The sequence below is a fragment of the Ostrinia nubilalis genome, chromosome 30, assembly GCF_963855985.1.
Source record: "Ostrinia nubilalis chromosome 30, ilOstNubi1.1, whole genome shotgun sequence".
Taxonomy (NCBI): Eukaryota; Metazoa; Arthropoda; class Insecta; order Lepidoptera; family Crambidae; genus Ostrinia; species Ostrinia nubilalis.
In genome coordinates this window covers 6,011,993-6,025,271 of record NC_087117.1, presented here as the reverse complement: position 1 = coordinate 6,025,271, position 13,279 = coordinate 6,011,993, and the positions used below count along the sequence as shown (strand labels likewise).

Sequence of the window (13,279 nt, the reverse complement as noted above, 5' to 3'; positions counted from 1 at the left end):
TCGTAGTCATGGCCGAGATCGTGGACGATCTAGGCACAATGCTCGATGGCCTCAATAGAGTCTCTCAACGAGTGGGTCTCAAAATGAACATGGACAAGATTTAAAAATCATGTCTAAAGACCGTGTTGCACCCACTCCTCTAAAAGCTGGAGACTCTACACTCGAAGTTGTTGACAATAATGTATACCTGGGACAAACAGTCCAGTTAGGTAGGTTCAACTTCGAAAAAAGGTCAATCATCTAATCCAGCTCGGCTGAGCAGCCTTCGGGAAGCTTCACGATATTTTCACGCGGCGTCTCCGTCGCGTTGCCGCTCCGCTTTAAATCCGCTTTGAATCCGCTTGCAATCCGCTAGGGTGGCAAGGGCCTTAAAACTCAGAGGCAGACTGATGTTCAAATACCGTAGCCGAGTCCTAAAGCCGCGGTACGCGTTCGCCAAGAAAAGAGTGAGCAAGACAGCAATATCTCACTCACACGTGTCATGCCTTGTTTATAACGACTAGTCTTAACGCCCAGTTTCAAAACATTACAAATAATATCATATAACCAACAAAATTAAAATTAAAACTAAATGTATTCTATCGAGAACACTGAGAATATTCTCGGGAGCGTTCTTGGTTCTCGAGAATATTCTCACTGGGAATATTGCCGGGAACGAGAACTTTCTCAGCGGCACATCTCTAGTTTCAACTACCTATTTTAAAGTTTTTTGTCACTTTCTAAGTTTTGAATTTTATGGAATTGGGAAAGAAGTACCGAGTTTGAAGCGTTCATGAGCAGACATTGCAGTTGAATATTCAAGTTATGAATTTGATTATTGATGAATAATAAAATAAATCCTACTAGCTCGATTGATGGTTTCATTTAATTTATTTAAACCAGGTTACCTTTAATAATATTTTTCGTTCATTTATGAATATATCAAATTAGCCCGTAATCCTGAATCCGGATACATAAATTTAGCCTATTAATTTAACACATGTACGACTGTACTCAGTGTTGCACTATCAAATGCAATTGAAGCGCCTCTATGCCAGGGTTTTTATGTTCCTGGTCATATATAATTTAGTATTATTTCGCAGAAGCATTTATATTTTCCGTCATTTACAGCAGATAGCATTATTATAGGCAACATTCATATGTAAGTGTCAAAAGTCAAGGCCACCCCCCACTCCCTTCTAATGGACGTTCCGTTTCACACACAGCTCACTTTAATAAAAACAATAAAATAGTTATGTAAAAAGTTTAATATTTTAGAAATAAATAATTTAAAGGAATAAATGCAATGAAAAAAATTAAAAAGTAGGTATGGTTGAATGTTTGAATAAGAGCACTTTGTGGATTCACGCGGCATTTATAAAAGTTAAATTTTATTTCGATTGTAATTAATTTAATGCTGCCTGCCTACTCTTTACAATAAAATAAAGGTGCCACTTGTGTGAATACTATTTTAAATGGTAAATACCTCGTACTATAAAGTAAAAGTTGATACATAAGTATCATACATCTTGGTCCATGCTTGTAACATACTATTCAATAACAGAGAGCATTGCTACTCAACGCGATCAAATTCCATTGTTTTGATTGTAACAATTTGACAACAATGATTTCATTCGTGGATTTACAAAACAACATTAGCTTTGCGGTCATTTAACTAGACTACTGCTACTGCTACAAAGGTGGTTAGCTATCCAACTGCACTGATAACTTGGTATAGTGATAGTACCTATGGGGACATAATAGAACAGTTTCTGAGTAGACGAATTTCGACCTTAGCTCATTGTTATACAGGTTGTTGAGGCAGCAAATGAAATTTGTAAACATGTGATAAAGTATTCAGCTATACAAGGTTACACGTGTAGTGAACTCGATATATTTTGAACTTTAATGGCAAAGCAATATGAGCTAACTAAGTTTTAGCCAAAGCGAATCGGTAAACTTGTGAAGAAACTACGTAATCGGAAAATAGTATGGCGGGCATAGATAAGAATAAGTACTACGTATAGATAGCCGTCTCAAGGTTTTGATAGAAAGAGGCGCCATCTAGTTCTCAAGCTCCGTACTCGCTTCTGCTTGTAACACGGTGCTTTCGTCGTTCATGGTTCGTATCCAGGTATTATTCCAAATATTATTTTGAGGCGCAGTTTTATTTCGGTAGATTTTTTTCCAAAACAATGCAACAGTGCATTAATTTGGAAAAAAAAATCTACCAAAATAAAACTGCACATAACCAATTGCTAAACAAGGTAAAAGAAATAAAAAACAAATATGTAAATCATTTAAAACTTTTATTTTTACTTTTATGTGATACAAAATATCTGTGCGCTAACATTTTCATAGGACAATTTTCATCAAAAACTATATTTTTACCATTTAATATATTATTTATTTCTTTACACCAGTCATTTATCATCAAGGAAATTCCTTTACATATTATAAGTTCTTTAACTTTTTCTTTATGACTTTCGCATGTCACAAAATTTAATGTTACAAGAGAAGTGGTTACCAATTTTATATATTCGGATATTTGATCCGATTCACACTGTGTTGATAAAATTAACAATGTGATTTCTTCTATATGCAATAGGCATTCCAGCAAATGTTTATTGGGATAGTGAAGATTGCATTTTTCTGAATATTTTTTCATAGTTATAAATTTTGAATAGATTTCTTCACCATCCCCTTCTAAATCACTTTTACACATTTCACAATAACCAATATTTTTATAAATTGTTTTAATAACCCAACCACTACAATAAGCAGCTGCTGCGCATTTTTCGATGTTTAACGGATTTTGGCTTTTTATTAAATTATCAATGTTGGTTAGATCCATGTTTATGTGATCAAAATTTATTATTATATTTTTAGGTAAGGGCCTAACAATGTTTTCATAAAAAAGGTATTTGAGATTTTGTAAACAATAGCCATCATCACTTTCGCAATTAGCCCCAATTGATTTAGGCGACACCATATTATTTATTAAAAGCGCTTTATAAGAAGCCTCAAATGCCGGCACTGTAGGCATTATATTTCGATGCCCATGAGCCCTTATTGCACCAAAAAAATTTTCTAAAGGGTCTTGATTGAAATTGCGCAGCAGTAAAGATTTGAGCCCAATGGAATGTAATTTTTTTGTTATTTGCTGGAATGCTTCTATAGTTTTAATCCAACTTCTTAAAGATGGAACCACCCCTGAGCGTGCTCCACCAACAAATTGCATGGATTTTAATATTGGTAGACTTTTATACCACAACTTATGATGTGGTGACTTTGGCGAGACCGCAGATCGGTAAACTTTACCCTTTTCAATTCTGTTGTAACTACCGTTTACGGAATCGAACAAATTGTCGAAAAATAATAAAATTTCTGCAGTATCTTGAGCTTCTTTTGGGATTCTGCCAGTTCCTATAAACAAACACATTATATAGTTACATACAAGTATAAAATATATTTATATACTTGTTTTAAATAAAATTATTATAAGGTAGTCCAGATAGTGTCGTGCACCAAATTAATTTTAATTTATTAATTCGTTAATCAAATTAATTGTAGTCAAGTCCAATGTATTCAATGCATTTTTGTAAAATTAAATCCTTATGTTAAAGTCAGTTAAAAACGAATCTAGACATTATGAAATCATGGAATATTTCCAAGCAGATGACATGAAACTCTTGCAGTAGAAACTAAGTTATAAATTATAATATTCGTGACTATGATGACTGGCATAAAAGGCAAGTACAAATAAATGTTTACCTGCTGTAAATCCCATGGCAACGCTGACAGTTTTACTAAAAAGTTCCGTGCAGTATTTAACCTTCATTTTAGGTATTAAATTAGGAATTACATGGCGCGCGGTAAGTTTAGGAATTAAGCGCATGCCTTTATAGCTTGGGCCCTTTTTGTATAGAGCTTCTAAATGGGCCCATTTTGCCGTGCGCTTTTTCCCATTCAGAGTAAATTCCAAATTTTTTGTAATCAGATTGTTTCTTATTCCTTTTAAAAGATGAGGGGGGTCGTATAGTGGGTAAATTTTGTGTTCGTTGATTTCAAAAAACCCCCCTTTAAATTCTTGATTCTGCCTTATATAATGACCTTTGGTGTCATTTATTAGTGAATTTATGGCAGCCATATTAGTGGATCCCTGGTCGCACGTTGTCGAAATGACTTTGAGTCCGGTTGCTAAAACGTTTTCAATTACTGTTTTTAATTGCCTTTTGAGCTTCTCCGTTTTTGTGGATCCAGTACAAAAGCTATAAGCGACAGGCTGCTTAAATTTTTTGAATACTCCTCTGACCATAAATACCAACACGTGATCAGCAAATTTTCTTTCGCGTTCGAATCCGTCGTCCTCAAAACCTTTTATTTTATCGGTATGTTTATCAAATGCAACATGGGCAGCAATGGCCATTTCGTCAAATATTATAGAGCAATATCTATGCTTACTAGGCATTTTTTCTACCCTTTTCTTTAAATTATTAAAGATAATATCATTTATCCCAGGCATTAAATATGTTTTCGTCATTAATTTGTTCAAGGTAGTTTTTTTCGGCAGAACACATATTTGGCTCAGCAAGCGATATGCCTTTGGACTAGGTTTATATAATGATAATGCCAATATCTTTTCATCTAATGTGAAACGATGTCCTTTGGGGTGTTTTGTAGATTGTCTTATTTGCATATCAAAAAATGTTTTTGCTGCTGGTGACAAGTCTTTTGTAACATATTGATAAGCTTTGGAACGGGTCAATTTCTTGGCTATTTGTAACTTCTGTATTAATCCCGCTTTTGCTTTTTTGCATCGTCTGAGTTCCGCTTGTGTTTTGGCGACTGCTTTATATAGATCTTGTTCAAATTGGTTCTTGAACATATGGCCTTAAAATTAAGAAATGGTAAGAGTTAGTTTAATATAACCACATTATTATGTATAAAAAAAAAAAATTATTTTCCTTACTTCTAATAACACCACTGTGAGTCCTTGTGCTTGGCTGCTTGCTTGCTGCTTGCTGGTCATCCATTGTCATGGGCGGAGGCCTTTTAGAAGTTGGTTGTGGTGCACCTGAAAAGAAACACATTTTATAATTTACTTCATTCTGGTTCAAATGAGCATGGTATCTTGAAAGATAATAAGAACCTCTTCTTCTCTAATTAATTCTGGTGCTCAAATTCACAAAATTTCATACAAATAATCCGGCCAGATATTTGATTATGAGATTAGAGTTATGCAATAAAGATTTTGAATTTGAGTTTAACTAAGATTAAAACAAAGAGGCAAGATACGGCTTATGCGTCTCGTAAATGTCGAGTTCGAATGGCGTCCCAGGATGGCATTTTTGACAGGTAACAATCGGCCTTACCTACACATTACACGCACGGAGAGCCTTTTTGTAATGTTTTTACCCGACTGCGCCAGAAGTATGGTTATGTTTTTTTTAAATAAGCTCATACATGTGTCGTCTAAAATCATCCATAAGAGTTTATCCCGGCTCAGCGGCTGGGCATCAGTTTTCATTTATAAAATAAAACAAAACTTACTTCTAGTAACACCAGTGTAAATCATAGTGCTTGTGCTTGGCTGCTGGTCATCCATTGTCATGGGCTGAGGCCTTTTAGAAGTTGGTTGTGGTGCACCTGAAAAGAAATACATTTTATAATTTACTTCCTTCTGGTTCAAATGAGCATGGTATTTTGAAAGATTATAATAACCTCTTAAGACCTGATTCTGGTGCTCAAATTCACAAAATTTCATACAAATAAACCGGCCAGATATTGAGATTATGGGATTAGAATTACGCAATAAATATTTTTAATTTGAATTTGAGTTTTACCCAAGATTAAAACAAAGAGGTAAGATACGGCTTATGCTTCTTGTAAATGTGAAACTCGAATGGCGTCCCAGGATGCCATTTTTGACAGGTAACAATCGGTGTTTTAGATGACCTAAACTGAACTGGCCCACCAAACTCATTGACAGGGGGACGCCACCATCGTTCAACTTTATAGTTTCCTGCTGCTTTTACACTGCGCGGAAATTAGAAAAGTCAAGTTAATGTGAACACACACCAAACAGCGGGGTGGGGATGAAAATCATTTATTTTTCATCCCCACCTCACTGTTCGGTGTGTGTTCACATTGACTTGACTAATTTCCGCGTAGTGTAAAAGCATCATCCAGCATGGAAAAAGTCGGAACCAGCTATCCGGTATTGACGGTGGCGCCCCGCTGTCAATGTCACGGATAGGACAGTTAAGTATATTGGGTCTATACCTACGCATTACACGCACGGAGAGCCTTTTTGTAATGTTTTTACCCGACTACGCCAGAAGGAGGGTTATGTTTTTTTTTTAAATAATAATAACTCATACATGTGTCGTCTAAAATGAGTTTATCACGACGCGCATCCTAGCCCGGCTGGGCATCAGTTTTCATTTATAAAATAAAACAAAACTTACTTCTAGTAACACCAGTGTAAGTCATAGTGCTCGTGCTTGGCTGCTGGTCATCCATTGTCATGGGCTGAGGCCTTTTAGAAGTTGGTTGTGGTGCACCTGAAAAGAAATAAATTTTATAATTTACTTCATTCTGGTTCAAATGAGCATGGTATTTTGAAAGATTATAATAACCTCTTAAGACCTGATTTTGTTGCTCAAATTCACAAAATTTCATACAAATAATCCGACCAGATATTTGATTATGGCATTAGTTTTACATAAGATTAAAACAAGGGAAGATACACTTAAACGTCTCGTCACACTCGAATGGCGTCCCAGGATAGCATTTTTGACAGGTAACAATCAATCTTACCCACACATTACACGCCTTTTTGTATTGTTTAAATATGAACAATTTAAGAACTAAAAAGAAAGACCACGGCATCACTTTTCATTTTAATACAATGAAAAAAAACATGATGTCAGTGCCTTGTTTTCACGTCCACTGCTGGACAAAGCCCTCCTCCAAGGTCCAGCATAATTTTTTATATTATGCAATATAAAATTTCAGTGTCCTAGTTACAATAGGCTCAATCAATGCTGGGTTATTATTTATTCCGATTTTTGCCACTTGACATTTTGTCCATTGTTTCATTTTTGTTATAATCTTACCCCCTTACTAATAAAAAGTTACACAGTTGTTGAACACTGTTTTAAAATGATATTTCCATACTAAACGTCACTTTAAAAAACTGTTCAACGAGCGTGTAAGTTTTATTAGTAAGGGGGTTAATAATTAAAAGTTCTGTAAACTCTTATAACTGTTTATGAACTCATACTGATTTGTAAATAAACTATAGGTACAATACCATTTAATGTTTTGCTGTTTTATAAAAGAGAACACTAATAATATTTACTTACTAGTATTAGGACCACAATAGATCTCTTTATATGTGGGTGGCTGCTGCTCACACACGTCCATAGGCTCTGCTGTGTAACTGGATGGGACATCTAAAAAATAAAGACAAATTTAATATTTCATCCGTCATAAGAATAAAAAATTGCTCGACTTGGAGATATGTAGAACAACATACATGGTGACATTGCAAGATGTTGCCTTAGTATATTAGGAATGTCAGGACTTAATTTATGCGAAAGAAGAAAACCACGCTCCAGTCTACAGTGGTTGCGGGTTCCAATCCTGCAAGGCCATAATTTTGGTACAAATGTCAATCCATAATTATTATGGCTTTTATACATTATAAACATAGTAGGAACTTATTTATGTTAGTAGTTAGTGTCACAAAATTTATGTACCCTATTTTTATAGGGAACTTAGGTAAATGTGTTAGGTACAACTAGTTTATTACAAAATTAACAACTAAGATTTTGGAAGAATGGTGTATAATGTAGGTAATGATAACCTGTGTCTTAGTTTAATTACAAGTAATTAATTAAAAGTTAATAATTACGGATGTATTTTTACACAAATTTACATGCCAGCTGCGCTGGTGAGATAAATTGCACATCTCTTTAACATAAGACCACTTTTAAATTTAGTACCACACTATCTCGGTGAATAAAATTTTAGAATGTGTGAAAAAAATATTACATAGGTAATAATTATTATTGTCCTATATGTATATGTATAACTAACTAAAATACCTGGAAGATGCAGTGTTGGAATTGCCAGTTTGCTCAATCTGTTTTTCGGGTAATGATATATTTTATTAAAATGAAGATGGCAAATTCTTCTGTTGGCAAATATATGTTTGTCATCCTCTCCATCAATACCAGCATTTTTCACCCATGTGCGAAACTTTTCCAACTCTTTCAATGGATTCGGAAAGCTATGAAGAATGGCACCTGCAAAATGAGATTTAAGTTAATGTCAAATTGTAATCTTTCTCAGTTATAGTTTGTTGTAACACCTGAAGCTTGGCGCAAATGGGCTATTGACCAAAGCCACCGGTGGCCATCAACATATTAAAATACAAGTTATTTTTAAATTGAATTTTCTTTTATTATGTCTCCGTAACAATTTGTGCACTCCATTAGTTTAGAGTATTATATTATTGAGTGGCATTGTAAACTAATAGTGGGTTAGGTAAGATTACAAATTGTAGTCTAACTGCGCCAGATTATAATCTGGCATGAGTTCACAATTTATTTTTTGATGGCATAAACATAAGGTGTTTTTTTTAATTTTATCATCACGGATTGCAATAAATTTATACTCTCACAAGTTTGAAGGTTGTTTGTTGTTAAGACTTTAGTTGTACTTTATTTAGATACCTATTCATTCTACATCATCAGATTAAGATGAGATTGAATAGTAGGTAGGTACAAGTTTTATTAAAGTAATAAATTTTTATGGCACTTGGCAGCTAAGTAAAGCATAAGGTTGGTTATTTGTAGGTAACCATTTATTACTGTTACAAGTATTTATTTACTAACCATTTTGAAGTGATGATTTGCATGAAGAAACACAGCAGATCTTCTGAGGCATGGTTGTGGTCACACAAGCACATAAACAAAAGTAAAAGTTCACTTTCTCAGAGTCACTATCTCAACACGACACGTAGGTATATAACAGAGTCACTATCTCAGTCACTTTCTCAACACACACAAGACCTGAAGTTAGAACGGAGGAGCATTAGCTCGACTCAACGTTTTACTATCAAGGATCGCGAATGCAAAGAGAAAGAAATCCAATAAGAAAACGGAGCGCGCAACAGCAACGATCAAGTTTTCAAATTAGAATGTCAGATTTGACGTTCAAGTGGTTAACCGACATATTATGGAAGCGTTCACACGATTCAAGACTTTTTAAAACCAATTTTAATTTTTCTTGATTATAAAGTTTTAAGAGACTATAAAATATTTTATAGAGTTCTATTTCAATTAAATAACTTTTAATAATAAAACATTGTATAACAAATTAATATTTTTATAAACGTAAACGCATTTTAAGGTCAAAAAAGTACGGGGTCAGGCGGATAGATGGCGCTTGCGAGCCTCGATTTGATACGTACTAAGAAAGACGAACTAGCATGATGGCGGGAAACCGCGTCGCAGATGGTTGCGTGCCACAGACAATAAAAAATCTGTTTTAAAAAGTTTCACTGAACAAAAAAGTTTTAACACGATTTATGATATTCGCGGAAACACAAGACGATTTGTAGTTTATGAATTCAGTTTTTTTGTGTAATGTTCTGTGATCGTTTGTAGTTGTCACGAATTTTTCTTATTACATAAATACGAGCCCAGTGTCTATTTTACTATAATCTAATAATATGGTGGAGGCTGAATGGATTTGGTGCTTGCGTCGTAGAGTTGTGACGGTAAAAAAGATTTTTTTATTTCCTCATTTTAAAAGTATTTTTATTGATTTCCGTTTTGGTACAAGACTTAGTACAAGACTATCATTAGGTTTATTTCTTATTTGGGCCATTCTTAAATTTGTGCCATATTTTTTTTAAAAATTAAAGATTTTTTTTTTAAAGTTTTTGCGATGTGTATCGAAAGTATAAACCAAAACCATACTTTTGATGTATATGGACAACCTTAAAGCCCTCGGAAAGGAAACAAAATAGCCTACGTAAACACGGCTGTGACACTACATGACACGGATGTGACAGTTTTACATTTTTACTGTAAATAATAATATTTATGTTGTTAAATTTATATCATAATAGTTTAAATTGATTAACAATAAAATACACTAAATTCGTTTCATCAACAAAGGTGTTATTTGGTAATATGTACTTTTTTCTGAACATCCAAAAATTTAATTAAAATTGAGATCAAAAATACCGTCAGGTAGTTAATATATCTACTAGATAATAAAAAAATAGACTTTTTATTATTGGCACTATCTGATCATGCTTCCGATATGCTACCTACATGGTTTCGATATGATAATATGCTTAACAAATTAGTAAATCTTAAACACAGTAGGTACCTAATTGAGTATCATATGAGATTTCTGTAGGATTCACATAACAGTTGGTTTTGACAACTTAAACATGTTTCATAGTCACCGTACCACTAAAAATATGGTTAATAGCAATTCCTTTTAAAACAACTCCTACCAACTCTGCAGGGCCTTTATCGGGAGCTATCTCAGTAAAATTTGATATTACTGCAGAAATGAGAAAGTGCAATAATTTTTCCTTCGTGGCATCTAGAAAATCATACTAGCGAAAAATAAGTACACTTACTAAAAGGCTACTCCTAAAAATTGCACAATACACAAAATAATTTAGCAGAACAACAAAAACTATTAAAATAATAAAAATAGAATGTCACAACCACGCGTTGTAATGTCACGACCATGTACTTAAATAGTTTGCGGTAGTGACACATTTTTAATACCATGGCCGTGACAATTTGGAACGTGTCCGATATATCCAAAAAACTATCTGTGAATTAGCAGATCTTGTGCAATTATCTGAAACTATACTGCATGAGGTACATAATTATGTTTTATACAATAGCGTGACATTGATACCTACCTTTAAAAACCGTACACGGGATGGACGTGTTATGGTTGTCCCTTTTTTTAAATAAATAGAAAATATTTTTTTGCGGCTCACTCACTACGTTCAGCCATTTGCAAATCTAATAAGATGACAATGTTACTGTTCTAAAAAAACTTAGCAAGGGATGTCAATATCAAAGATAGTTTTTTACCGAGTTACGCATATTTAAAGTGGCGCACGTGGTTGTGACACAAAAACTGCTCACACAATGTTTGGTGTTCAAAATCAAAAATGGTAATTATTATTGATATAAATTTTTAACAGTCTTATATAACATGTATTAATCTTGCATAATTACTGTAATATTTATCAAAATAACATAACATCTCTTCAGAAAAAAATATTGTATGTCCAAATCCGGGAATCTCACACTACACGGTCCGTGACATTTTGGACTTGTAACTTTTTTTTAATATTCTTCTAATAGTTTTATGATAAAAATGATATTGGGCATTTTACTAAGTAAATTAATATACAGTGCACTGATTTTCTTTAAAAACATATGCTATTCTTACATCTCACACAAAAATGCGTAAGAATAAGAATGGCCCATTTATTTTATTTTCGACAGGTTCTATATTACGAAACAAAATTATCACAAAATAAAAATATTACACAGTATTATAATTTTTTTAATTAATACAATGATATCAGTTTTAGTAATATAACAGTAGTTACCTACCTATTATAGATTTTTTAAATCATTTGAGTTATGGCGATACCTAAATCTAACTGAAAATGTTGACTTACCTATTACTAAATCTATATATATAAAAATGAAACCCGTTTCGCGTTGTCACGGCATCACGTGTGAACGGCTGAACCGATTTCGATAATTCTTTTTTTTAAATGTTTGTGGAAGTCCAAGGATGGTTCTTACGGAAAAAAATATTAAGAAAATCTCTACGCTAAGGCGGTACGAAGTTCGCCGGGTCAGCTAGTTTATAATAAATAAGTCAGTTTACAAAGTAGGCCATCTACTATTAAACCCAGGCGAAACCAAAGCGCATCTCTAGTATTATAAGATTTTTTGTTTATTTAGATTTTTTTTGATTTCCGGCCATTAAAGGATGAATTTACACGATATTAAAGGTTCTTTCAACACAAAAACTAGATTTTCCGGTCCTAAACGTTTATTTTAGAAACTGATGTTATTTTATTATTTACACAACTGATTTCAAATTAGCCGCAAGGCCTAGTGGTTCGCGTACAATCTATTACAAACGTCGTGGGTTTGGGTTCGATCTCCGCACAATCATCATCATCATTTCAACCACAGGACATCCACTGCTGAACATAGGCCTCCCCCAATGAATTCCACATCGCACTGTTGGTAGCAGTCCGGTACGTGGCCTCCACTCCAGAACCTTGCTGCCTCATCGGTCGTCAGTTCTGCGTAGTGTGCCCTACTGCCCATTGCCATTTCAGCTTGCTAATCCGTCAGGTTATGTCAGCGACTTTAGTTTATTTACGGATCTCCTCATTTCTGATTCGATCTCGTAAAGAAACACCGTCCGATATGTGCATATAAGTGCATGAACATCTTTTTGTATCGGCCTGGGTGTTTTCTATGTACCTAGACTGGCCTAGTACTCATATCATTCCCCGAGCAGTAAGGCGAAAATACATATAATGGGACGTGTTTAAGTTCTTTATAGCAAAGTTACTGAATTGCATGAAAAAAGAATTAACAACTGAATTCTTTAGAAATTAACCCGTAAAAACAACGGTACTATTATAAAAAAAACCCCAATCAGGAAACGCGTTTGACAGCTTAAAAAAGTACAGCAATTGATTGAATGTCAAATCAATAGGGAATCGGTCAATTGAGATACTTTTTAGGAGTTGTGAAGAAAACGTTGTATAGATCTGTAGTTATGTTGCATGTAAAAATATTTTCCAAAGTCAACTGAGTTTATTTATTTGTAATAAATACAGCATATAAACGTAAATGAGTCAGATTATCATACTACATAATTGTATGCCAACTAAGCGAAACAATTTGCGTAAATACCTCATGTTGCGCAATAAATAAAATTTTAATTTAATTGAAAGTAGTTTTTATAATAACTTATTTAATTTGTGAAGACACCGCGTAGAGTTATTTAATTACTAGCTTTATCTTAGTGAATTTCAATCTGATTATACCTATGTTACTCATAAAGAATGTAGCATGCTAATGGTGAAAGAATTTTTGAAATCGATTCTGTATTTATTGAGTTTTATTCGTTGCAAACATACAAAAATACAAATCTTTGCTTCATAATAATTCACATGATGTGTGAAATCTAGTGCCCTATTGAGAAA

At 33.7% G+C, this 13,279-nt stretch overlaps 2 protein-coding genes across 3 annotated transcripts in view; one reads left to right on the top strand and one right to left on the bottom strand.

The window, feature by feature from the left end:
• Nucleotides 1-2,222: 2,222 nt before the first annotated feature.
• Nucleotides 2,223-9,233, bottom strand: LOC135085972 (uncharacterized). Of its 2 annotated transcripts, XM_063980753.1 has the most exons (8): nucleotides 8,886-9,233; nucleotides 8,094-8,294; nucleotides 7,350-7,439; nucleotides 6,450-6,545; nucleotides 5,533-5,628; nucleotides 4,952-5,056; nucleotides 3,754-4,872; nucleotides 2,223-3,405 (listed from the first exon to the last, which is right to left on the bottom strand). In XM_063980753.1, exons 1-8 carry the CDS (start codon nucleotides 8,935-8,937, stop codon nucleotides 2,276-2,278), a joined length of 2,889 nt encoding a protein of 962 aa, XP_063836823.1. In that variant the 5' UTR covers nucleotides 8,938-9,233; the 3' UTR covers nucleotides 2,223-2,275. The 2 variants fall into 2 exon arrangements, with proteins under 2 accessions (XP_063836823.1, XP_063836824.1); XM_063980754.1 differs by lacking the exon at nucleotides 2,223-3,405 and having other exon boundaries at nucleotides 3,648-4,872.
• A 261-nt stretch (nucleotides 9,234-9,494) lies between these two features.
• The window catches only part of LOC135085977 (uncharacterized), a 36,724-nt gene continuing 32,939 nt past the window's right edge, over nucleotides 9,495-13,279 (top strand). The window contains exon 1 of the mRNA XM_063980761.1: nucleotides 9,495-9,772. The gene's annotated coding sequence lies outside the window, so the exon portion shown is untranslated. The remainder of the gene's footprint in view (nucleotides 9,773-13,279) is intronic.

Bases quoted from the DNA above. Each gene is read 5' to 3' on its own strand.
- LOC135085972 (XM_063980753.1), bottom strand. From the start codon at position 8,937: ATGCCTCAGAAGATCTGCTGTGTTTCTTCATGCAAATCATCACTTCAA. The intron at 7,440-8,093 runs GTATTTTAGTTA...TTTATTTTTTAG, and splicing joins TCCAACACTGCATCTTCCAG to ATGTCCCATCCAGTTACACA. The intron at 6,546-7,349 runs GTAAGTAAATAT...ATTTCTTTTCAG, and splicing joins CTATTGTGGTCCTAATACTA to GTGCACCACAACCAACTTCT.